The 24,148-nt window shown below is 32.3% G+C and overlaps 1 protein-coding gene across 31 annotated transcripts in view; it reads left to right on the top strand.

Moving 5' to 3' along the window:
* The window catches only part of LOC145253848 (phospholipid-transporting ATPase IA-like), a 517,619-nt gene that overhangs the window by 355,298 nt on the left and 138,173 nt on the right, over positions 1-24,148 (top strand). For all 31 annotated transcript variants that reach the window (XR_013863764.1, XR_013863763.1, XR_013863765.1 and 28 more), the window contains 9 exons: positions 1,185-1,312; positions 4,787-4,864; positions 8,454-8,542; positions 13,239-13,299; positions 13,499-13,610; positions 17,579-17,661; positions 20,553-20,602; positions 22,182-22,251; positions 23,033-23,117. Coding sequence is in view for 28 of the 31 variants with exons in the window: in XM_080112987.1 (XP_079969113.1) it covers positions 1,185-1,312; positions 4,787-4,864; positions 8,454-8,542; positions 13,239-13,299; positions 13,499-13,610; positions 17,579-17,661; positions 20,553-20,602; positions 22,182-22,251; positions 23,033-23,117 (756 nt within the window). In the remaining 3 variants the exon portion in view is untranslated. The remainder of the gene's footprint in view (positions 1-1,184; positions 1,313-4,786; positions 4,865-8,453; positions 8,543-13,238; positions 13,300-13,498; positions 13,611-17,578; positions 17,662-20,552; positions 20,603-22,181; positions 22,252-23,032; positions 23,118-24,148) is intronic.

A 24,148-nucleotide genomic window follows, 5' to 3' on the forward strand; every position in this document is an offset into this window, starting at 1 on the left:
AATTAAAGTTTCACTGTCATCATCATCAGGTTTTATTTTTATTTTATTTTTTTTAACATAGGAGTTACCACTTATAAAGGCCCAGAGGCCACTCGAGGATAAAAGTACAGTAGTCAATGGGACAATATTGCAGTAATCGTTAGTAGTGGAAGTTTGGTAAATTGGATTACTTAAGGGTACGGCTTATTAAGAACTTGAAGACCATCATATTGTAGTCAGCAGAATCCAGGTAAACAGAAGAGAGTTGCACAGGTGTGCAGTTCTAAGACAGGAAGTTTTTTTCATAGAATTTAGGTTTAGGCACAGATAGAGTTGGGGAAATTATTGATAGTAGTTTCAGCTAGACGAGTGTTTGAGGTGCTTCAAGGTGAGTAACACCAGATAATGTTTCATGCCAGCTCTCGATTCTTTCCATGTGGTCCGATAGGAAGGAGTGATACGAAACATTACATGTGGTCATGTCATATTGTATAAACTTGGACCAGGTTTTACTTGGTCTTCCACACTGTCTCATGCCTGGGGTATCCATGTGTGCTATTGAGGTGATGGAGTATCCATTGAATAATGCACATGAATATGTCGAATATGAGCATGCGTAGAAGACCATTATTGCAATAACCCACATTGTTAGACATTTTAGTTGTAATAAAAGTTATTTTATGTTTTTATTTATTTATTGAAAATTTTTTGATTTATTTTATTTGTTACTGTAGAAAAGTCTAAAGAATTTGTAAAAATTACATCCATTTTAATAATTATGAAAATAAACAATTGAATGTGATAAATCGAGTTTCAGTTTTATTATCAATCCTGAAAAAATTGTTCATAATATTAATTTTATCAATTTTTTTTTTTTTTTGTAATGAATCTAAGAAAAATTTCTGATAGGTGTTATTACAACTATACCTAAAAATCACAATGAATCCCTCTAAAAGATTTTTTTTTTTTTTTTAAATAAGCAGAGGATGGCAATTATGATTCTAAAAACAATTGTACTAAGCAATGAAATGTCCTTTTCACACTAAATTTGCAAAGGTTATTAGAATTTTATAACTTTATAGATTGAAAAATTAACCTTTTTTCAAATAAGTAAATAATTGGAAACTTTTATATATTTTTTATAAAAATGTAAAACATTTTTTTAAAACTAATACGCTTTTCTTTTTTTCTCTTTTTCTTCCCAGAAATGGCTCCAAGCAATTTTGGCTATAATCTTTTGACCTTCATCATTTTATATAATAATTTGATACCCATAAGTCTTCAAGTGACTCTTGAAGTGGTCAAATTTATTCAAGCTATTTTTATCAACTGGGTAAGTTTTTTTATATCATAAATATTAGTGTCAAACAAAATAAGAGTTATTCTGTCTGTAAATCAACTATTTTGCTATTACCTGGCTTGGTATTCACTCTTAGTGGGCATCTGACTTCCACTGAAGAGGAAATGTTTAAGGAACATCAAATTCATGTGATCCCCAGCTGCATGTATATCTCAGTTGAGTTAGCATCACGTATTCTCAAATAGTCACCCATCTGATACTAACCAGGCTTAATATTGCTTGACTTTGGTGATCTAACATTAACCAGTGTGTCAACATGATTACGATTTACTGCTTTTCATTCTCCATCTGTAAAAATAACTTAATTTCTTGTTGTGAAGAACGAAAATGAGATTAAAAAAAACCCCCCAAAACTGTAATTTGAATATATATATATATATATATATATATATATATATATATATATATATATATATAATGCTCTACAGCTCTTGTATGGTGAATGAATGAAAAATAAAAGGACATGTCAAATTTATAAAAAATATAATTTCATATAGGTTTATGAATTATACAGGTAATTCTCCCCAATGGTTTACTTTGACTTACGCAACTACCATTGCTCAAAGGCAGCATGCATACCACAGATTTAACTGACATAAGTCCAGTTCAAACAAACAGAAGTATATAGAAGCTAGAAGTAACGTTAAGAAAGAAATAGCGACAGCTAAGAGAGAATTTACTGAAACCACTAAAAAACACATTGAAGCACAAAAATTAGGAAATCATGACTTCTGGAAAATCTACAACAGTGTAGTAAATAATGGGAAATCAACAATTCCCTCACTAACCAACAATCACGAGGTTGTTTGCTCAGCCACCGAAAAGGCTAATATGCTTGCCAGCCGGTTTGCCTCAAACTCCACACTGGATCCTTCCAACCACCCCCTGCCTGACTTTCCTTTGTGGACAGACGCCACGCTAGACGATCTAAAAATTATCCCTGCTCAGGTACACGCTATCATAAAAAACCTTGACACTTCAAAAGCATGTGGACCTGATCTCATTCCAGCTGTGTTATTAAAAAAGTGCTCAGCCGAAGTAGCTCCCGTTCTCTCCAAACTCTACAACAAATGCCTTAATGAATCATGCTTTCCGGGCTGTTGGAAAACTGCTTCTGTGGTACCAGTATTCAAGAATTCTGGCGAAAGAACTGACCCATCAAATTATCGCCCCATTAGCCTCCTCCCATTTTTCGTCAAAATATTTGAGACCATAATTAACCATGCTCTAGTCCGGCACCTTACAGATGCTAAACTTCTGATTGACAAACAATATGGATTTAGACAAGCCCGTTCCACAGCAGACATCCTCACTGTAATCTCTGAACGTATATACCATTCACTGGACAAAGCAGGGGAGGGCAGAGCGATAGCTCTAGATATATCTAAGGCTTTTGACAGGGTATGGCATGAGGGTCTCCTCAGGAAAATTAGATCATACGCTATCAATGATAGAATACTTAACATAATTAAATCCTTCTTAGATAAGAGAAAAATCCAGGTTGTCCTCGACGGTCGTACATCTAAACAGTGTGATATAAATGCGGGAGTACCTCAGGGTTCTATCCTTGGGTCTCTATTGTTCCTAATATTTATTAATGACCTCCCCGACAAAACTGGCTCTGAGATGGGTATATATGCTGATGACACGACTCTATAACAGGCATGACAGGAAAACAAATGAACACATAACTAAAGAAATGGCAAAAACACTAGAGGATGACCTCCAATCTGTAGTGGAATGGGGACATAAATGGATGGTCACATTCAATGCTGCCAAGACTAAACTAGTTTCCTTCAATAATTACAAGAAACCTTCTCTGCCACCAATAGCAATGGCCAGTGCCTCCCTCTCTGAGAGTACACTTTCAAACTGCTTGGCCTAACGTTCACAGGAAACATGAGTTGGAACAATTATATTGAAAACATTGCCAGGGCCGCTGTGAAAAAGGTGGGCTCTCTCTACCATGCTAGAAAACTACTGACACCTGAAAGTATCCTGTATCTCTATAAGGCCACTATTCGCCCATGTATGGAGTATGGTTGTCACATTTGGGCTGGTGCATCTGCTGCTAGTCTCTCGCTCCTAGACAAGGTTCAAAAGAGTCGCCAATCTGATAGGCCCTGAACTGGCATCTAAGTTTCAGCCTATGTCCCATCGACGAAACGTTGCATCCCTCTGCCTGTTCTACAAGTATTTTAATGATGAATGCTCTGACAAACTGCAGACACTTGTGCCTCCACAATGTAGACACCCTCGACAAACGCGACAGGCAGCTAAATCCCACCCGCTAGACTCTGGAATTCTATTCCAGGTCCCTGCTTCCCTAACTGTACTGACATGCAGAAGTTCAAGTGTAACGTGAACCGACATGTTGCTGCCCCTGATAGTAGCCCCCTACACCAAAGTGGTAATGTACCTTGTTTGGGGTGAAAATGTAATAAAAAATAAAAAAAAATTGAACAACTTAATTCAAAATCAGCTTAGAGTTACCCATGTGAATTAATCTGAATCTGCAAATAGATTAAGTTCAATAACTTATCCGTTCCATAAAATAGGGCTATTAAGTAATTATATGAATTTAAAATATGGCTTAATCAAATTTCAAAGAGAAAGAATCATACAAAACTAATGATGTATGTTTTTAAGTTGTCACAATGCTTAGAAAATAACAATTGTTGCATCCATTTAGTTTGTCTCTTTGAAAATTTCAATTCTGATGAGGAGTCTATATGAGACCACGATTACTTCTTTTAATGCTTTGAAACACATGTTCATGGAATCTACATCTTTGTAGGCCAATTTGTGTAGGATTCTTTTTCTCAAATTTGATTTTAAATCCATGTGATTAAGTGTGCATTTACCAAATGTACAATTCCGTGTAAAGCCACTAGTCAGCTTCATTTTAATTAAAAACAAACAAAAATGATGAGACAAAAGTTGAAAAGAAAAGGATTCTTAAATGTATCTGATGTCCCTTTATTTGTATAAATCCCATATTTATTTTTATCAATTTCATCCTATTCGGTTATTATTTCTATTTTTTTCTTTTAAATGACATTAGCACCTATAATTTGTTTTGTATTGATGAGGATTTTTCCTTTTTCAGATGTGAAAAAAAATTTGTTTACCAATATTTATAGGACAGTCCTAACCCGACAAAAAAAAAATCATTTTTTCTTCTTATATATAGTAGGCAACTGATGATCCCTGAAATAATATTAGATATATATATTGTGAATTCAAGAAAGTTGATGCTGCAAGTTGTAGGTGATTAAATGACTTGCTGACAAAATAGTTTTCTAACAAACGATTAAAATATATAAAAATTACCTTTTTTTTTTTTAATAAATATATATATAGTTTTAAAGGTTAAAAAACTTCCAAGACATATATATATATATACACACACACACACAAATATGTGATTTAATTTTGTTCTTGCAGGATATCGATATGTATCATGAAGCAACAGATACTCCAGCTATGGCAAGAACCTCTAATCTGAATGAAGAATTAGGTCAGGTGAGTTGAACAGAAGGTAAACTTCTATTCTACATCTTATTGCAATTACTTAAATGTTATCATCACTTGTCTGTGTAGATAAAACTGCAAATTTGTTTCTATTTCCATTGAATTGTATTTTATATCAAAGGTCCAACACAGGAATTGATGTGCAAATGCTGAAGTAACAAAAGGTTGACATCATCCATTTAAACTGACCTTCAGGTCGCAGGTCATATACTAATGCGATATTAGTTTAATTTAAATTACCTCTGATTTTAGGATTTATTTTTATTAAATCACTTTGATTAGTGTTAATATCAAAAAAACATTGCATATATATATATATATATATATATATATATATATATATATATATATATATGATAGCATTGCTGTGGTTTCCTAGGTGTTAATCCAATGAAACTTGGGTGCTTATAAAATCGTGCTCGATAACAAGTAGAGCTGTATTATTGTATATTTTTATTTATTAATACAAACATTATTGACTAAATATATGTATACATGTTTCATCTGAGATTTCTATTGCAATCCAATGGCTTCTCTGATAGGTAGTGAAATTAGTCATTGATGGGCAGAAATCCGAAACTCACAGTATTAATGCTGGCATGCTTCAGGAATCCATCTTGGATCCAACTCTCTTCATGATCTTCATCAATGATCTCTCAAATCATATTCTGCAATCATTTGTCAATATTTATGCAGACGATACTGCCATCTATAGCAACACTTCAAAGGCCAACAAAGACCAGGATCTTTCTGATTCTCTCGCCTTCAACTTGTAATATGTGGTACAATGGGGTAAAAAAAATGGCTAGTTATCTTTAATGCAACCAAAACCAAATTTCTATCTTTTCACCACCAACGCTCATAACTCCATTTGGCCTAGCTGAAATGAATGTCTCTCATCTTGAGGAAGCACCCTGCTTTGATAAGCTCCTGAGACTGACCTTCACCCCTGACCTGAAATAGAAGACCTACATCAGATCCATTTCCAAAATCACTTGAAAAATGGTTGCATCATTCTACGCCTCCAGAAATTCTCACTTCCGATGCAATACTCTACTTGTACAAGAGTCAAATACGATCTAAGGTAGTGTTGCTGCCATTTCTGTAGTGAAGCTCCTAACACAGTTCCTAAAAGAATCCTTTTCTGCCTTGATAGGGTACAATATCATGTTCAAAATTTAGGTGACCACCTTTCTTGCTTCCTTTTTCTCACAGAAGGTACATTATGAGTTTGTCCCTGCTCTATTATTTTTATGGTAAATGCTCAACTGAACTCTAATCTATAGTTCAATAAGCCTTATACAGTGTGAAATTTACTTTATGTATGAAAACCAAAAAGAGGAAATATAACATACGAGAAATATTTGGAATCAAGTTTCCTCTTGCTGTTATTTCAGATCATTTGAAACCATAACAAGTTTTTGTCTCCCCTCCATCAAGGCCAGAGGTTTTGGAGAAATATCAAATATTTTGTAATTCATATGCAAAGCTAGGAAAACAAATGACTATGATTGAAGTATTGGTAAAGGTGCAGTATCTTTCCACCCACGAAAAATCCTTTAAAATTATCAATATTATAGGTTTTTGAGAGTGCTGAAAATGAAAATAACAGTCAAACTCCTTCTTGGAACAGTAATGTGCAACCTTAAGAGCAAATGTTACATAGCTAACTACCCAATTCAGGTCATTAGCTTTCCAACAAGCCTTCATTTGTTAAATTCTGATCAGTAGTTGCTGAGATTTCGAACTTATAAAATTGTCCCAAAAAGTGGTATATATCTGGATATATCCATACTCCTTGCCAAATTGAATATTGAAATGCTCATATGTTTGGTTCTATGAACCGAAACAACATGAAAATTTGCAGGCTTTTAGAAGATTATAATACTATTCTATGGTTAAAATTTTATGAGAATTGGTTAAAAAGAACGTATATTTTCAAACTGATAAAATATGCCAAAATTAGCATACATTTATGTATATATAGTGTCCTGGCAAACCAGCTTTAGTTTTGCTGCTTTGGGATGAATTTTGCTTCAGATTTTTTTTGCTTGGTTGTCTCCCCTGTAGCCTTGCCAGGCCACTAATATGTATAAAAAGACCAAACATTAATTTATTATGAACTGCTTTAAAAAATAGTTATTGACATGAGGCATTAAACTAGCTGCAATTCGTTTGTACTATATATTCAGTTCAGCCTTTTAAATGTATTCATTTATATACATAATTCTTATTGTAAAAATTAATATTGTTTTCATTTTCATATCTAAAGTTATGTAAGAGTCAAGATATTAATCTTACCCATTGTTGGTGGTCAAAATTTGAATCATAGTTTGCAAACATTTCCAGAATTTTACATAAAAAAACATATATATATATATATATATATATATATATATATATATGCAGATTTCATTAAACAGCAGGGATACTTTCCATTTGTTTCTCTTATGATCTGTCTTTTCCATTTGGTGGGCCAATGTTTGAACATTCTGTATGAGTGTAAAAAGAAATTTTCAATGCTCGTGAGTTGTCTTCAGGCACTTGATGAATTAAAAAAAAATGTTTAGTGAATTTATTGAGAAAGTTTATTAAAATCGTTTAAAAGTATTTTAATTTCTTCTTACATTTAAACAAAACATTTGAACAGTAACCCGCCTAATAGAAAAAACGGATTGTAACAGAAACAAACAGGAATTATTTTTGATGTTCAACGAAACATGCATAAAACAAAAAATGCTGCCAAAATATACAAATATATATATATATATATATATATATATATATATATATAAATTTGAATTGTGATTAGCAAACATTTACAGAATTCTACGAAGTGTGTGTGTATTTAAGCCCACCCCCTTCGGTTAGAGCACTGTCGTAAACTTATCTCACCCTCTACTTAAAATAGCTATAAAGCGAGGCTCGCTGTTTGTTTGTTGTAAATAAACAATCAGCTCGAGCACTCTAAAAAAATGGTGGACGAGTGTTTATTGAAATGAACATTTGTTGAGGTCATTTGCGAGCACTGGTCCTATGAGTAGAACTACTAACTATCAATGTGATGGTTGTAGGTTCAATCTTGGCTAGGTAAAGCTAAAAATGAGTTTAAATTATATTTTAAGTGTTTTATTGATCTACATTGTTGTTGCAATATTTTCTTATTATAATGGGGCATGATCCTGCACAGTCGGGAGATTCTATTTATAAACGATGCTGCTAGGAACTAACAAATCGAATAAATTCACATTCTGCTACCAACCAATCAGAAACCAAAATTGCTCCATAAATATCAAACCTTTCTGTAGCAATTTCGCATATGTTTTGTTCGTGTCAACATGGGAAGAATCTTTTGCTTTGTGGATTCCAACTCAAGAAGTGTCTACTGTGAACCAGTCACCTCCAGGACTTGTGTAAAACAACAAACCATCGGAAACTGTTCTGGAACTAAACCTGGCTTACACTTTTAGAATTGTTATAAATTTGTCATTGAGCTAAATTGTTTTTGTCCCAAAAAATTAAACTGAGATTTTGTTTTTGTTTGTCTTCTGCATAATTATTTTTATTTATTTTCATGCAGGTCAAATATATTTTCACTGATAAAACCGGCACATTAACTCGGAATATTATGGAATTCAAGAGATGTTCTGTTGCAGGAATTATATATGGGTGAGTGGTTTTCAGTTCTTGTTATTCACAAATATTGACATATAACATAATTTTAATTATTTACTTGAATTATCAATGACATTACTTCAATGTTTATCATCAAAAAATGTGAAATTTTATAACTGTTTAAATTAAAGATATGAGCAGAAATACATTTCTATTCATGAGAATAAAAATTATCTTTTTATTTAGATATTGTATTTTTATTATCATAATCTTCATCAGTATCTTTATCGTTTTTAAATGTATTCATACTTATTGAGAATAATTCTACATCGGTCCTTAACCCACACATCTACCTACTCACCCAATTTCTTTCAGACATTTTCATGAATTAGCACCCTTATGTGAAAATACTCTCCACTTGTGAAAATACTTCCCACAATATGGCTTTAGACAAGTCCGTTCTACTGCAAATATTCTAACTAATCACCAGACATATACACCAAGCACTGGATAAGGCAAGGAAAGCTAGGTCAGTAGCCCTAAGCATATCGAAGGCATCTGACAAGGTTTGGCACAGTGGTGTTCTCATGAAAATCAAATCCTGTGGTATTGCTGAACATATTCTTGACATAATCAAATCCTTCTTAGAAAAGAGAAAAATCCAGGATGGTCATACATCAAAACATGATATAAATGCAAGTGTGCGATAGGAGTCAATGCTTGAACCTTTATTATTCCTGATATTCATAAATGACCTCCCTAATAAAAGTTTTTCTAAGATGGGGATATTTGCTGATAGAACCACACTCTATAACAGACACGAGAGTAAAATGAATGAACACATATCTAAGGAAATTGCTAAGACTCTTTAAGAAGACCTCTAGTCTGTAGTGGAATAAGATTGTAACTGGTTGGTAACTGCCAAGAATAAGCTTGTTTCCTTTAATAATTAAAAGAAACCTTCTCAACCACTGATTGCCATGGCTAATGATACACTGCTTGAAAGTACTTCCCTCAAGCTCCTAGGATTAACATTCACAGACAACATGAATTGGAATAAATACATTGAGGCAATTGCTAAAGCTGCTGTGAGGAAGGTGGGCTCTCTCTACCATGCTAAAAGGCTACTTACACCTGAGAGTATCTTGTATCTCTACAAGGCCACAGTTTGCCCATGCATGGAGTATTGTTGCCAAAGCTGGGCTGGAACATCTGCCACTAATCTCTCATTCCTGGACAGAGTTCAAAAAAGAATCGCCAACAATTTTTTTGAACTAACAACTAAACTCCAACTTCTGTCCCATTGCCGAAACATGGCACCCTTGTGTCCATTTTACAAATATTTCAATGGCAAGTGCTCTGATGAACTCTGACCACTAGTACCCCATTGACAACAATATCCTCGACAAACCTGACGAGCAGCAAAATCCCACCCCTACACTGTAGAGATCCCTAGATGCTGTAAAGCCTTCTACTCGAATAGCTTTTTCCCTTGAACTGCTGTTTCCCTGACTGTACTGACATGCAGAAATTCAAGTGTAATATGAACAGACATCTTGCTGCCCAACACCATAAATAGTATCACTGCAAATCTGGTCCCAAATAGTAGCCTCTCACGAATAAGTGGCCCTGTGTCTGGTTTGGGGGTAAAATGTTAATTAAAAAGAACTAATGAAAAAAAAGAACTCTTAATAATACAAGGGTCATTACAAAAGTAATGTATCCTGCTTTAACAAAAACAAAAAAAAAAAAAGTTGAAGAGCTACCAAGACGGGAGTAGTGCCATTAAAACGAGCAACGTTTTGTACTCCAGAATTTATTTGTCTAGATGGTCACCACCCTTCTTAATACACTTTTGCCAGCCTCTTTTGATGCCTTCATCATAAAAGTTTGGAGTGCACTTTGTCTCTTGTCTCTCTGTCGCCACTCTGAAATCAACAAACCCATCTCCTAACTGTGCTGACATTAACTGCATTGGCTTCATAAACATTCAACAGGTGCCAGAGAATGTTGATTGGTTCAATTTGTTTTACATGGAGGAATTCAATTATGAATTTCTGCTTCTAATTCATGTCCATGACAGGGGTTGCTTTCTCAAAGTCTTGTACCATCAATATCTGCAACAGAGATTCAGGTCATGAATGCATGTTCAATCATCATAAAAATACAATCTCCTCTGATTCAATCGTCAGAATAAAAAATAGGAGCCTTTACTTTTGGAATGCCCCTTATACAGTTTAATTTTGAAAAGGTTAAATAGCTTATGATTATTTTGAGCTTGGTAAAATTTTGATTGTTTGAGATTGGAATATTTCCATAACAATCCTAAATATAGTTGTTCTAATTAACACTTCAGTGGTTTCTATTTAGTTGCCGCCTCACAAGAGCAAACTTAGGCATAAGGTCAGTTTTTAATGTGGGCAAAATCCAGTTCTCCTCCAAGGAGCATCCTAGATTGTAACAAAAATAAAAAGTATTTTGGTCTAGAAGGATTTTTTATTCATTGACTGAAGATGAAAAGATGAAGTGTAGTATTGAAATAGATTTTATGTTTTGCTGTTGACCATAAGAGGTCAGTTTCCGTGGTCAGTATTGTGTAACTACACAGGTTGAGAATCATGTGTCTAAATTTAAACAAAGTTCAATTTGTGAAATATCCGTCATCCTTTTTCATTTCTCTTCTGTTTGATTTAATTTAATTTATTTTTAAATTAAAAAATAATTATTTTCCTTTATTAAGCCATGGTCATAAAACCATTTGCAATAGAGGCTACTAAGCTAATTAGGGAATACATAAAACTTAGGAACATCACGATAGTTAGCCAATACAGAACTCCAAAAATGTGGCAGTGATATACATGTACTGTTTACGATTTTCACCCTTGTTTCCTTGTCTTTATTTTATGTTTTAGACATCTTTCTCTTCATTCTTCAATTGAAATCAAGTATTTTATGTTGAACTTGGAATTAGTCTGCCCACTTTAACACATGTCCTAATCACTTCAGCTATGTGTCTATTAATGAAAGTGTGCAGACTATTTTGAGATTCTAAGATTTAACAAATTAAGTAAAAGAATGTCACTGGGAAATCTTTTAGACTAGGATGTGAACACAATATATAACTTGGACTGTAATAAATGGTTGAGTTCAAAGAAAGATGCAGAGCCAGGTTTTGGAGTCAGACTTGTAAGAATGCTAGGAGTTTAGTGCAAAGTAAGATTTTTAAACTATGAGGAATGAACAGAGTGTGAATGTTGAAAGACTTTACAATAAGGAATGCAAGGAGTCTAGTCTGTAAATATTTCTATCTCCATCAGTGTGCCGATACTCAATGGCTGTCTGGGATGATTTCCGAACATTGAGATTAGAACTACCCCTACACTCTGTTTAAAATAAATGCATCTAGTAGATGATGACCTGCAATCTCTTTCCCACACAAGAGACGTTGCGAGCTTGTCTCTGCTCTATCATAATTTTCATGGCAAGTGATTGTCTGAGCTTCAGCCTATCCCCCCCTCCCCTTGTCAAACTTTCACAAAAACATTCGTCTAGCTATAACTACTATATACGATTTCTTCTACTCTCTATTTGTGCCTAAATCTAAACACAAATTCCACGAACAAAGTTTCTTTCCTAGAACTTCTCGCCTGTAGAACTGTTCCGCTGGCCTGCTTTCCAGCTGACTACAATATGGTCATCTTCAAGTCCTATGTAAACAAGTTTTTGTTAAGCCCCCCCCCCCCATCCTCCTAAATAGCCCATTTCTATTCCACTTTCACTACTAACTATTAATACGCTGTTAGGGACTACCATACACCCATTAACCCTTATTCTCAAGTGGCCTTCAGACCTTGATAAGTCGTTACTCCCATGTAAAAAAAAAAAAAAAAAAAAGAAAAAGAATCTCATCTGTTGGAATGCTACATTCCAACTTCACAATCCTGGTTTAAGATTCAATTCAAGGTACTTGAAGAAAGCAAGAGTGCAAAATGTCTGAAACTTTGATTACAATAACCAAAACGAAGAAACCAGTCTGAAAATTTCTCATCCCAAAAATATTACTACTATTTTCTTAATCAATTAGAATTGACTTTTGTACAGAATTTCAGGAAGATCTCCCTGTTATGAAATTTGCCAGAGAAACAATATTTGATACTTTTATAATGATTATGAAATGCTTGTGTTAATTTAGCATAAAAGTAATAATTTTAACAAGGACTGCAGCATTGAAGAAGGTATTGAATTCATAAGAATGTTAGGAATCTTGAGTTTTTTTTTTTTAATTCAATTTCAATTATTACTAGGGCTGTGACAACAGCATATTCTTTTCATTGTTTTGACTCTCGAGTATATATCCGACACAGTTAGATTCAGTTAATCAACTGAGAACGACATCACTCTATATAAAAACATAAAATATGAACTGATATATACTCGAGAGTCAAAACGATGAAAAGAATATTCTGTTGTCATTAATAAAAATAAAAATGCATAAATAACTCTGCAGTAAATGTTTGCTACTGCATTACAATGTGTCTGTAAAATTATGTAATCGTATACGACCTGGAAATTATGTTTTAGATGCAGAGATCATATATTTATGCATTATTATTTTTATATTTTTTTAATGACTCAAAGTCGCCCTGAGTGGACAGTCACCCCAGCTTATGGTATTGAATGTTGGAACACTTTAAAATAAGAAGTTGAGTCAGAAAAATGACTTTCCTTTTTTGTTTTTCATATTTTATAGCACCACGACTGAAGATGAAGAATTTAATGATCCAATATTGCTGGAAAATTTACGCAGACATGTAAATATGTTTTTTACTATTAAGTGTATTGTTCTTATTAAATCATTTATTTTCGATTTCAAAAATTAATAGGCAAGTCATGTTATTATGTAATATCTGTTTTTTGTCAAATTTCTCAAATCTTTTGTTATATTCATTAAAAATCAAATTTATAATTTGATAAACCAATTATGCTTTTTTTAAATTTTTTTTTTTACAGGAAACTTCTTCAAAAATACGAGAATTCCTTACACTTATGGCTGTTTGTCACACAGTTGTACCAGAAACAAATGGGGATGATAGTAATATCATTTACCAGGCAGCATCTCCTGGTAATTAAATTTTATTTTCTGTTTTTTATAAAATTTATTTTAATGGTTATTTGTTCAGTGACTAGAGGAAAATGAAAAGTGTTTTCTTATTTATTCTCTGCATGCTTTTCTGTACGAATGTGTGTGCGTGTTAATTTAAAAAAATTTTTTTTTTTTACTTTTCTTTTTCATGTACAGTCCCTTTACTCCTTTTTTTTTTTTTTAAGTGATTTGAAAGTTTCTTACAATGTTTTAATTTCTATTTATAAAATTATTGGATGTAAATAGCTTCAAAAGGTTTGGATTATTTTTAATACATAAGAATTTGCTAAGCATTTTAAAGCCAGAAATTACGTTTTTTTGGGAGGGTGGGGGGTTCCAACATTTTTATTTATTTATTTATTTTTTTTTACATAGGCATCACCACTTATCAAGGTCCAGAGGCCGCTCGAGGATAAGGGTTAAAGAGTGTACAGTAATCAATTGGACAGTATGGTAATCATTAGTAATGGAAGTTCGGTAAATTTGTTAACTTAAGTGGAACGGCTCATCAAGAACTTGTTTACGTTGGACTTGAAGACAACCATATTGTAGTCAGTCAGTCTAGTCAGTGTTTTCAGCTAGAGTGTTTCTTGTGAAAGTTTGGTGAGGGAGGACCATAGATTGAAGCTCAGTTGAACACTTGCCATGAAAATAACAATAAAGCAAAGACAAACTCACAAGATCTCTTCTGTGAGAAAGAAGTTGCAGGGAAGAGAAAAGGACATTGCCCACAGGGCTACAAAGTCTATTTTGCACTCTATCAAGACAGGATAAGTTCTTTCTAGCAGCTCCTGCCCAGATGTGGCAACAGTACTCCATCCTTGGACGTACCTGGATCTTATATAGATAGAGAATTGCATCAGCAGTGAGATATCTATTGGATCGGTAGAAGGATCCCACCATTTTTCCAGCGGCCTTGGCAACGGATTTGTTTGTTTTATTTCAGATCAGGAGTAAAGGTCAAGTCCAGAAGCTTGTCAAAACATGAGGCCTCCCCCAGACGAAAGCCATTCATTTCAATTGATGCCAGATGGGGATCAGAGCGTTGATGATGTAAAGATAAAAGCTTGGTTTTAGATGCATTAAAAGTAATCGTCCGCTTCTTTCTCCATCGTACCACATGCTCAAGATCAAAGGTCGTTTACAGACTTAGATGTGCCACCATAGATGATAGTGTCCATTAGCATAAATGTCTACGAATGATGTAAGGATGTGATTTGGGAGATCATTAATGTAAATCAGGAAGAGAGTTTGGCCCACCGCTGTAGAATTTCCACAGGTCCCGCTAGCGGGACCTGGAGAAACTCTACAGTGGCATCTATCATATGGAACATATTGCTGCTGGGCATTTTGTGGGCGTTCAGCATTAATGAAGACCCCCATCATATTATTCTAGGCCTTTTGTTAAAACTGTATTGCCTCCCCCCCCTTTACTAAAATAATAACTTTGATATGTTGCCTGGTCTGATTATTTCATTACAAACACACGAATCAATTAACTCACATTTTATCATTTATCACAATTCTTGGATATGTTATTAATTTCGACAATCATTTTTCATAATTTAAACCCACATTATCGCTCCTTCATTACTAAAATAACTTTGATCTGGGCTTATTATTTCATTACAAACACACCAATCAATTCTGAGTATTCTCATAGTATATAAGTTTCACCTATCTTATCCAATCTCTGGTGACGCCATGTATTCTGCTAGTATATATCTTCCCGCTATCTCATTTGATCCCGGGCAACGCTGGGTATTCTGCTACTATGTTTTTCACCTATCTCATTCAATCCATATTCTTTTCTAATTTCAAAGGGTCATGGAATAATTGTTTCTTTTTTTTCCCCAACTATTAGCAAAAGAGTAAAATAACTGACTTGTTTGCAAATAAACCAAAATGCATTATGGTGGACTTCATTTTGTAACTAAATTATTTTTTAAATAGAATTCTTTTAGTTTCTTTTAGTATTTTCTACTATAGCATTTCAATAGATAATTTATTAGTATCAAATAATAAAAACAATGCAGTAGAACCCTGGGATACGGTGGCCGCAGGATACATTTTTTTTAGAACATAATGTATTTTCGATATTTGCCTCACCTTATGATGTTATTTATAATGTTATTTTATTATATACATGTGTATTATATACTGTACTGTATTTTGTTAGTAATTTTTTAATGCCGTATTCCGGGGTTCTACTGTAATTTGAAAGGTCAGAAAGTAATTTTTTTTTTAACTATTAGCAGAAAATTAATATAGCTGACTTGTTTACTTGTTCACCGAAGTGCATTATGGTGGATTCAATTTTGTAATCAAATTATTTTTTCAATAGAATTCTTTAATCAGTAGATAATCAACATTAAATAAGAAAACCAATGATAAGGTATGTTATGAAGAGGTGGGAAATACAAACACGAGAAGTAGTTACACAATTTTATGCATATAGAAATTTCAGACAATGTGTTCTTCATTAACGCACACAAATGTAAGTTCATGTGTGCATAAATTTTCTGTATCTATATCTAAATACAAATTCAATAAATAAAACTTTTTTCCTTGAACTGCCCTCCTATAGAACTCTATACCATGTGTCTGCTTCCCAGATAAGTACAATGTGGTCGTTTTAAAGTCCAATGTAAACATATTGAGCCGTCCTCGTAAATAATCAAATTCTAACCAATTTCCACCACTAACGATCACTACGTTGTTGTCTCAGTGACCATCTTCCTCTCCCTAACTCTAATCTTTGAGTGGCTTTCAGACCTTGTTAAGTTGTGACTCCCTTTTAAATATATATATATATATATATATATATATAATTTGAACCAATTTGGAGGCTCCCTTCACACTGTATCATTTAAAACGTCTATTTTTTTCTTTTTAATCTTCTTTGTTTCTCAGTTTAATAGAAACAGTGAAACAATTTTATATCTCTTTTAATGTTAACTGGTATAAACTGAGACCACCAATCTCGTAAGTTGATGCATTTAACTACTTAGGAAATTGACATGGGGAACTTTCAACAAAACCAGCTTAATGGACTTACAAAACAATGAAAAAACCCAGTCTTCCAAAATAATATAATCAGATCAATACGTGGAATGAACCTAACAGATGACACTAGAATTAGTAACCTTCCCATTAGGACGACAAAAGTCACATCATATACTTTAGTTAAATGAAACGCTTAAAGATGGACAGTCACTATTAGTAAGGTATGTCTAGAAGGTATGGTGGAAGAGTGCAATAAAGAGACAGCCAACTGAAAAAATAATGTGATAATGCTTTTAGATTCCCAAAATAATCAGTCAGTTTTTTGAATTGTAAGCCATGTTTAATTTCTGAAGAATTTCCTATGAGTAGCTAATCTGTACAAGTCCTGGAAATGAAAAGATTTTTTGGTGGGTAGGTGATTTGTACAAGCTTTGTACTTTAAAATTTTGCAGGTAAAAAGCAAAGATCTTTTTCATGTGTACACAAAAGATTATGTGCGGGAATTATAAAATATCCAATATTTTTATCAAGCAAGTCCTGTTTCTGATTCGTTGCTAGCAAAACGTAGATCCATTTGATTTGCCAGTCTCTATTGCTAGTTTCTATATGTAGAACCTTTCAACTTTCTTTAATCATATATATATATATATATATATATATATATATATAATAATAAATATTGCTATACAGCTAAACAAATTAATGAGACAGAGGATCTTGGAGACAGTTAAGACATGATAAACTGTCTTCTGCGGCATGCTGAAAAAACATTTGATAAGTTAACACAATTGTCTTATTGCATTTAGCTATCTTAACTCAACTATCTGCTCACAATTTTTTTGTCTGATTGTAACGCATTTTCTTTTAACAATCTGTTTTTCATTGTTTTTATTTTATTTATTAAATTAGCTTGTAAATTATATTTCACTTGTATTTTGCAGATGAGGGAGCTTTAGTCCGAGGTGCCAAGAAATTAGGCTTCGTATTTACAACCAGAACTCCAGAAACTGTTACTGTGGAAGTGGTAAATAACATTATTATTTATGTTTTTATTTGTTTTTAATCATTTAAATTAAAAGAAAATGTCTTAATGACATAGGTATGCAAACGTGAGATTCAAATAATTTTATTTTAAAATTGTACAATTAAATAAAATATGATTGAATGTAAAAAAAACAATTTTCTTGTAAGCATTTCAGTAAACCTAAGTTATTTTAAATAAAAACATTAATAAATAGAAATACTGACAGTAGAATATTCTTAAAATATTTTATGCTAGCATGGGTGCCTGGCGTTGCCCGAGTGTTTGGAGGTGTGTGTTGAGCAAAGAAAAAAAAAAAGGTGGTAGTAGGAAGGCAAGCTCGAACCCATACCGCAAAGGAGGAAAGAACAGGGGGGGGGGGGAATGTGACGTCTTTGCAGTTACGACCACAACCAAACCGAAAGTGATATAGGTTTAAATTAAGGCTAGACAATCGAAAATAGGGGATGACTTTCGAAAATATCAGTGAAAAAAGAGACCCCTCCCTGTAGAAAAGTGCCCAGTTGAGGGTGAAGAAATAAATGTTTTTATCCAATTTTTCGGTATTTGTCATCTGAAGGGCTGACCCCTTAACAGCCTATACTGATCTTGTGAAAATCCGTCGCCTCTATCGAAAGTTTTAGGCAGACATGCCAACATACAGTCATATATATATATTGGTAGCTCAAATTTTTAACCCAAACCGATTAAAAAGCTTGCCCTGTCTCTGAATACCCTTTATATAAAATTTCAAATGTTTAGACCAGAAATTGTCTGAGTAATTTGGTAGAGACTGCAGAGGTCAAATTTTTTAAAACTTTGACCTCTATTATGACCCCTTAACATTTATTGTTTTGGGCTCAAATCAAGTTATTAAGTTAGATCCATGTCCAAGGAACCTATATCTAAAATTTCAATTGTTTATACCCAAAATTGGCGGAGGAGTTTGATAGAGTTCTCAAAGGTCAAATCGTTGAACTTTGACCCCTTAACAGCCAAATTTCTGGCCGAAAATGGATTACAAAGATTTTCCCAAATCTCAATATCCTGTATATCAAACTTTGAGTCTGTAGACTGAAAATTTACAGTTATTGTGTAGGGAAATGTACACACAGACAGACACTTCCACTTTTATAGATATATAGATTTTTCTTTAAAAGTGATCAGAAAATATTAAAAAAATAAAATTACAGTAGAACCTGGGATACGGTGACCCTAGGGTCCAGTTTTTTTTAGATTACGATGTAGAATGTTTTTCCGGCTCATGGTTATGGTATTTGCCCCACCTTGTGTTATTTATAATATTATTTGATTATATACATGTGTATTATATACTGTACTGTATTTTGTTACTAATTTTTAATGCTGTATGATGGGGTTCTGCTGTACAGTAAAAATTTTTTTTTTTATTTTATTTATTGAAAAGCTTATAACAAATTATCCCACCCTCAAAGGTGAACTTAAACATTGGTTCAGTTAAACTGATTTTACCTTATTGTATTTTTGTTTCTTTCAAAAAAAAAAAAAAAAAAAATTCATACTATTTAAAAACAATTTCGGTATTTTTGAGAATACTAGACATTGCATGTGGTAGGGCGGTGATACTTTCATGCCAAAATATGCAAAAACTGTCTAAATTATCTAGCCTGAGCATATTATGCATGCAACTGGGGACCATTTGTGAATTTTCTATTCCCTAGAAACCTCTGCAGCATGACAGGACAAGAGTTCTACTGCTTTTATTTATGCAATAATGACATTGATAAAATTATGAAAATCATCGCGCCACTATCATCAGCTTTTGGTGAAGTATCAGTTCATATTTAATAAATTGGTTACAATAAGGAGTTCATTTTAGCATTCATTAAACCGAATGCTACATAGCATAAGAGCATCATCAAAATGGCCAACGTAATCATTTAATTCCAAAGCTTATCTGATCATTAATATTTCAATAAAGTTAGAATCATTCTTTACATTATTGACTGCCTGGTTTTCATACGTACATGTTTTGTGTCCTTCAAGGACTATCAGTTAATTTGACAATACAATCTTAGGAGGTGAATGATTTATTCAGCTATGATTGTCCAGTATGCTGCAATGGCTAAAGAAGCAACAATCAATTACTTAACTTGAATATAATTAAAATAATTATCTTAAAAGATAGATTAGCAGCATAATTATCCAATTCAAACACGATTAAGTCCTAGTTGCATCTACCAAGTTCTGTTATTATGAGCAACAGTATCTGACTAAATATCAATTTCTTTTCTCACAATTTTAGCTTACATAGGAATCAAATGTTTCTTATTTTGTAACATAATGCCAGATTTATTTAAACAAATGTTTTAATCATATTAAAATCATATCTTACACTGCTAATTGATGAGTTCTCATACATGCGTGCATGTTGCTTTCTCCAAGGACTAAGCTGTATTAATAGATGCAAGTCTACTTCTTATATTATGCAACTTTTATCTAATCTTTATACTAGCAAACATATCCACCAATATTTAATATGACCTTATTGTCTGAAATGTTTTCTATTTTTCAACACAATGCCAGATTTATTCAAACAAATATATTTAATACAAACTAATATATTTGCCATTTGCATTTTTGGAAAACTAAAATATTTTTAAGTTCAAAACACTTATAGTAGAAAAATCAATGAAGAACATGGATAAAAGTTATCGTCCATAATCATTTTTAAAATTATCTTTTGCTTAATGTTCAAAGGATTTTATTTCATGGTAAAATCATTGATATTGATTAAAAGGATTTCAGTTAATAGTGAGTTTAGAATTTTGTTTTTTTACATGTTGAAATTATAAAATCAAATTATGATGAAAAATATATATAATTGGTAATTATGTTTTATTTTTTATTTACAGTTTGGAAAAAATGAAACTTATGAAGTTTTGAATGTTTTAGAGTTTACAAGGTATGTAGTCATTGAATGACTAATTTTCTTTAAGAAAAAGATATTGTATTATAAAATTTTAATATTTAATCTATAGTGAAGATATTTTTCAATAGAATAATTCAAGGCTACAATTTATTGTTGCTGTGTAATTACTTTTATATCATAGTCCGGCATTTTTTTCTTTTCAAATTTCCTCATTTCTTAAAAACTATGCTGAAAATGTGGCCCTTTCTTTTAATCTGTAATTAAATTTTCCAATGCTGAAATCCTGAAAAAATTAAAGATACCTCAGTCACTTTCTCATGAACTTTTATAAGTCTTGAAAAGTAATTCTCCTCTTCAAAATCTTCTCAAATGCTGTTATCCAGTCTTTCCATATCTTTCCTATGCTGTTTTTCTTGTTTCACAAATTCCAACATAAAACTTTTAAAGTTCTCCATCTTTTTTATTTATTTATTTTTTAATTTGGTGAAATTTTCTTTGTCTTTGTTTTGATGAAAATTACAAACAGCCCTAAGACAATTCCAATTCATCACAGTTAACATTAGGAGAGTGCCAAGAAAGGTGTGTAACTGAGTTCCCATTTACCTGCCTCCCCACGATGGCAGAACTATAAAGATCATTCTTTAATATAGAGATAATTCAGCTCCCCAAAAAGAGAACAATAGATTTGAACAATAATTAAACCTGCATCGATCTAAAAAGATATCTTTATTGACCAAGAACAAAAAAGATGAAGTGCAATATCAAAAAAATTATCAGTTGATAATTTTGCTCATCGCATTCAGCCACTTAATGAAGTGTTGAGCCTTGATGTGTAAAAGCTGTTGAACAAGCCGTGCATAGACTGAAGTTTATTTGTACCAAATTTTGTTGGATATGCATGAAATCATAGCTCAATGCAAAATTCGTTCATTGCCAGTCTGCAGTATCAGTCTGATAGTTAATAATAAATGCACATAAGCACAATATTGAAAATGCTCTCTCCCTATAACCATCTCTACTACTTATAGTCCTTTTTGAACATTGTTAATTCAGGTGTTTGTAAGTTTGCAACAATTATCATTGACTCTTCTAATTTGCTAAATCATGAAATGACCATTGTAGCTCATAAAACACTGTTTTCTTTACCAGAAATAAATTTTATTCTGTAGAGAAAATTTTAACGAGTGAAACAGTTATTTGCCTCAAAAGCGTTTACATGTCTGCATGTCTTGTAAGGTTTAGCTGCTGATAATAATAATAATAAAAAAAAAAAAAATTTTTAAATGGTGACACCCCATTAATTTTATCGTTACCAATCGTGCAAATTAATGCAATTTCTTGCTGATCATACAAAAAATAAGATTCTGGTGATTTGAAGAAAAAGCCTGTTTTTAGAGATGGAGTCACTTTGGATTTTGGAGTAGCGAGCTTCGGCAGCAGTATGTGAAATTTAACCCTGGATATTGTTAGTTTAAAGTACAGATTAGTTAACAATGAATAATCTATCTACATAGTCATTTAAAATAGTTGTTTTTTTTTTTTGTTTGTTTTTTTTTTTTTAAGCAAAATAAAATATTTATAAGAACTTTTCCTTTGATTTGTATTGTTTCAGTGATCGTAAACGAATGTCCGTCGTCATTAGATGTCCAGATGGAAAGATTAAACTTTTCTGCAAAGGAGCAGTAAGTATTTTAAATACTTTATCTTTTCAATAATCTATTCTTTAACGTGAATGAGTTTTTATTTTTTATTATCTTCATTACAAAAACTTCAAAATTACATTCTTACTTTGGAATATTTTAGTGTTTAATTTAATGTTAAGTTGTATTTACTTGCTTTGATAAAATTTAAATATTGTAGTTTTTTAAAAATGTTTATTTTAAATGGATATGTTTTAAGTTCTCATAACTGTTAAATGCATATGTGCTTTTTGTCCAGAATTTCCCTTATATTAAAAAAATAGCAAAAATACATAGAAATCTGTGTGATGTACATGTCAGGAAACGTATATAAATAGGTTTAAAAAATCATGTAAATTGATCAAATAGTTTTATTTTAAATCTAATTTTGTAAGTAACAGAACAGCATCTATCTTATTTGCCATTTTGGTAACAATGTTAAAGACAAAATGAAGGGAGATAACGCAACAATAATTCAGACTAGTTAGATTTATTTTGTAATGCCTACAAATAGCCATTAGTCACTTAAAAATAATTTTCTTTATAATAATAAAACTACTTGATCAATTTACCTGGTTTTTGGAATATGATATTTTCATTTTATCACGGGTACATACCTTATACAGATTTTGTTTTGTTTTTTTAATATTGGGGAAATTCTGTATAAGAACTGAAGATTTTATGAAAATTGTTTTTTATAAAAATTTTCAGTAATGCTGTAGTTGCAATTCTATTCAATTTTCTATTTTTTTTCTTTCTTTTTTTTTTTTTTTTCTTTGATTAGGATACAGTGATCTATGAACGTTTGGGTGAAAATCAATTGTACAAGGACATTACTTTAACACATTTGGAAGAATTTGCTACAACAGGTATTTAAAATTGTGCATATTTTATACCTGTATAGTTTTTGATACTCTAGGGCATCTGTTAAATCTCATTTATAAAACTGACTATGTCTGACTGTGTATTTTTTATTTATTTATTTTTTTTCAAACTGTATATTCTCTGAAAAAGACGGTCACAGAGCTTTGCAAAGCAGCTCAAATGATCACATTTTTTCTGGATTGTCTTTTTTATGGGCAAAAATCTTTATTCGGTTAAAATAGTTGATAAAGCGTCAAAATTGAAAGAAAGCATAAATCAACTTAAACTGCTCTTCTATGCACACACAACGCAAATATATATATATATATATATATATATATATATATATACATTTGTATGTTAATCTTAGTTCATTTTTAGCTATTTCTTACCCAACTGACAATGGTTGATTTGGTAATGCCTCAGCCTGAAGCACTATAGATTTTGGTTTCCGTTTCAATTCTAGCTGATGGTACCTGTGTCATTTTTTTTTTTTTTTTACTTTGGAAATCACAACTATATATTGGGTGCAGTATAATATGAAATAATTAGAGAATTGACTCTATAATAATAAACACAAAATCCACATCAATTAAAATATCATATTTATGTATATTTTATGACCAGACAATGCCAGGCGCCCCCTGATAGTAATATATATAATTGATCTATTTATCTGTCTGTTTGATGAGGGATCAAGGAGACTTTGATATTTCTCAATCCCCTCTAACTACTTTAACATGATGGGATACCTCCCTCTTTGCTGTAAGGACTCTTAGAGATATATGCACAGGCTTGGAGTCTATATTCGAAGCACCCTCCCCTTAACTAGAGAGCAACGTCAAGAATCGGATGACCAGGTATTTGTTTTTGACTAGCCTTTCATCACTGCATTAGTTACTTATATTTTCTCTTCTGTTCTTCCTCAAGTCAGGACTGTACCCTAATTGATCACGTCTTAGATAGTGTAGATGCAGCACTTTCCTTAGATAGTAACACTCAAATACACATGTTTGGTGACTTTAATGTCTACCAT

This window comes from Euprymna scolopes, chromosome 3 (genome assembly GCF_053919585.1).
Source record: "Euprymna scolopes isolate OS-2025 chromosome 3, ASM5391958v1, whole genome shotgun sequence".
NCBI lineage: Eukaryota > Metazoa > Mollusca > Cephalopoda > Sepiida > Sepiolidae > Euprymna > Euprymna scolopes.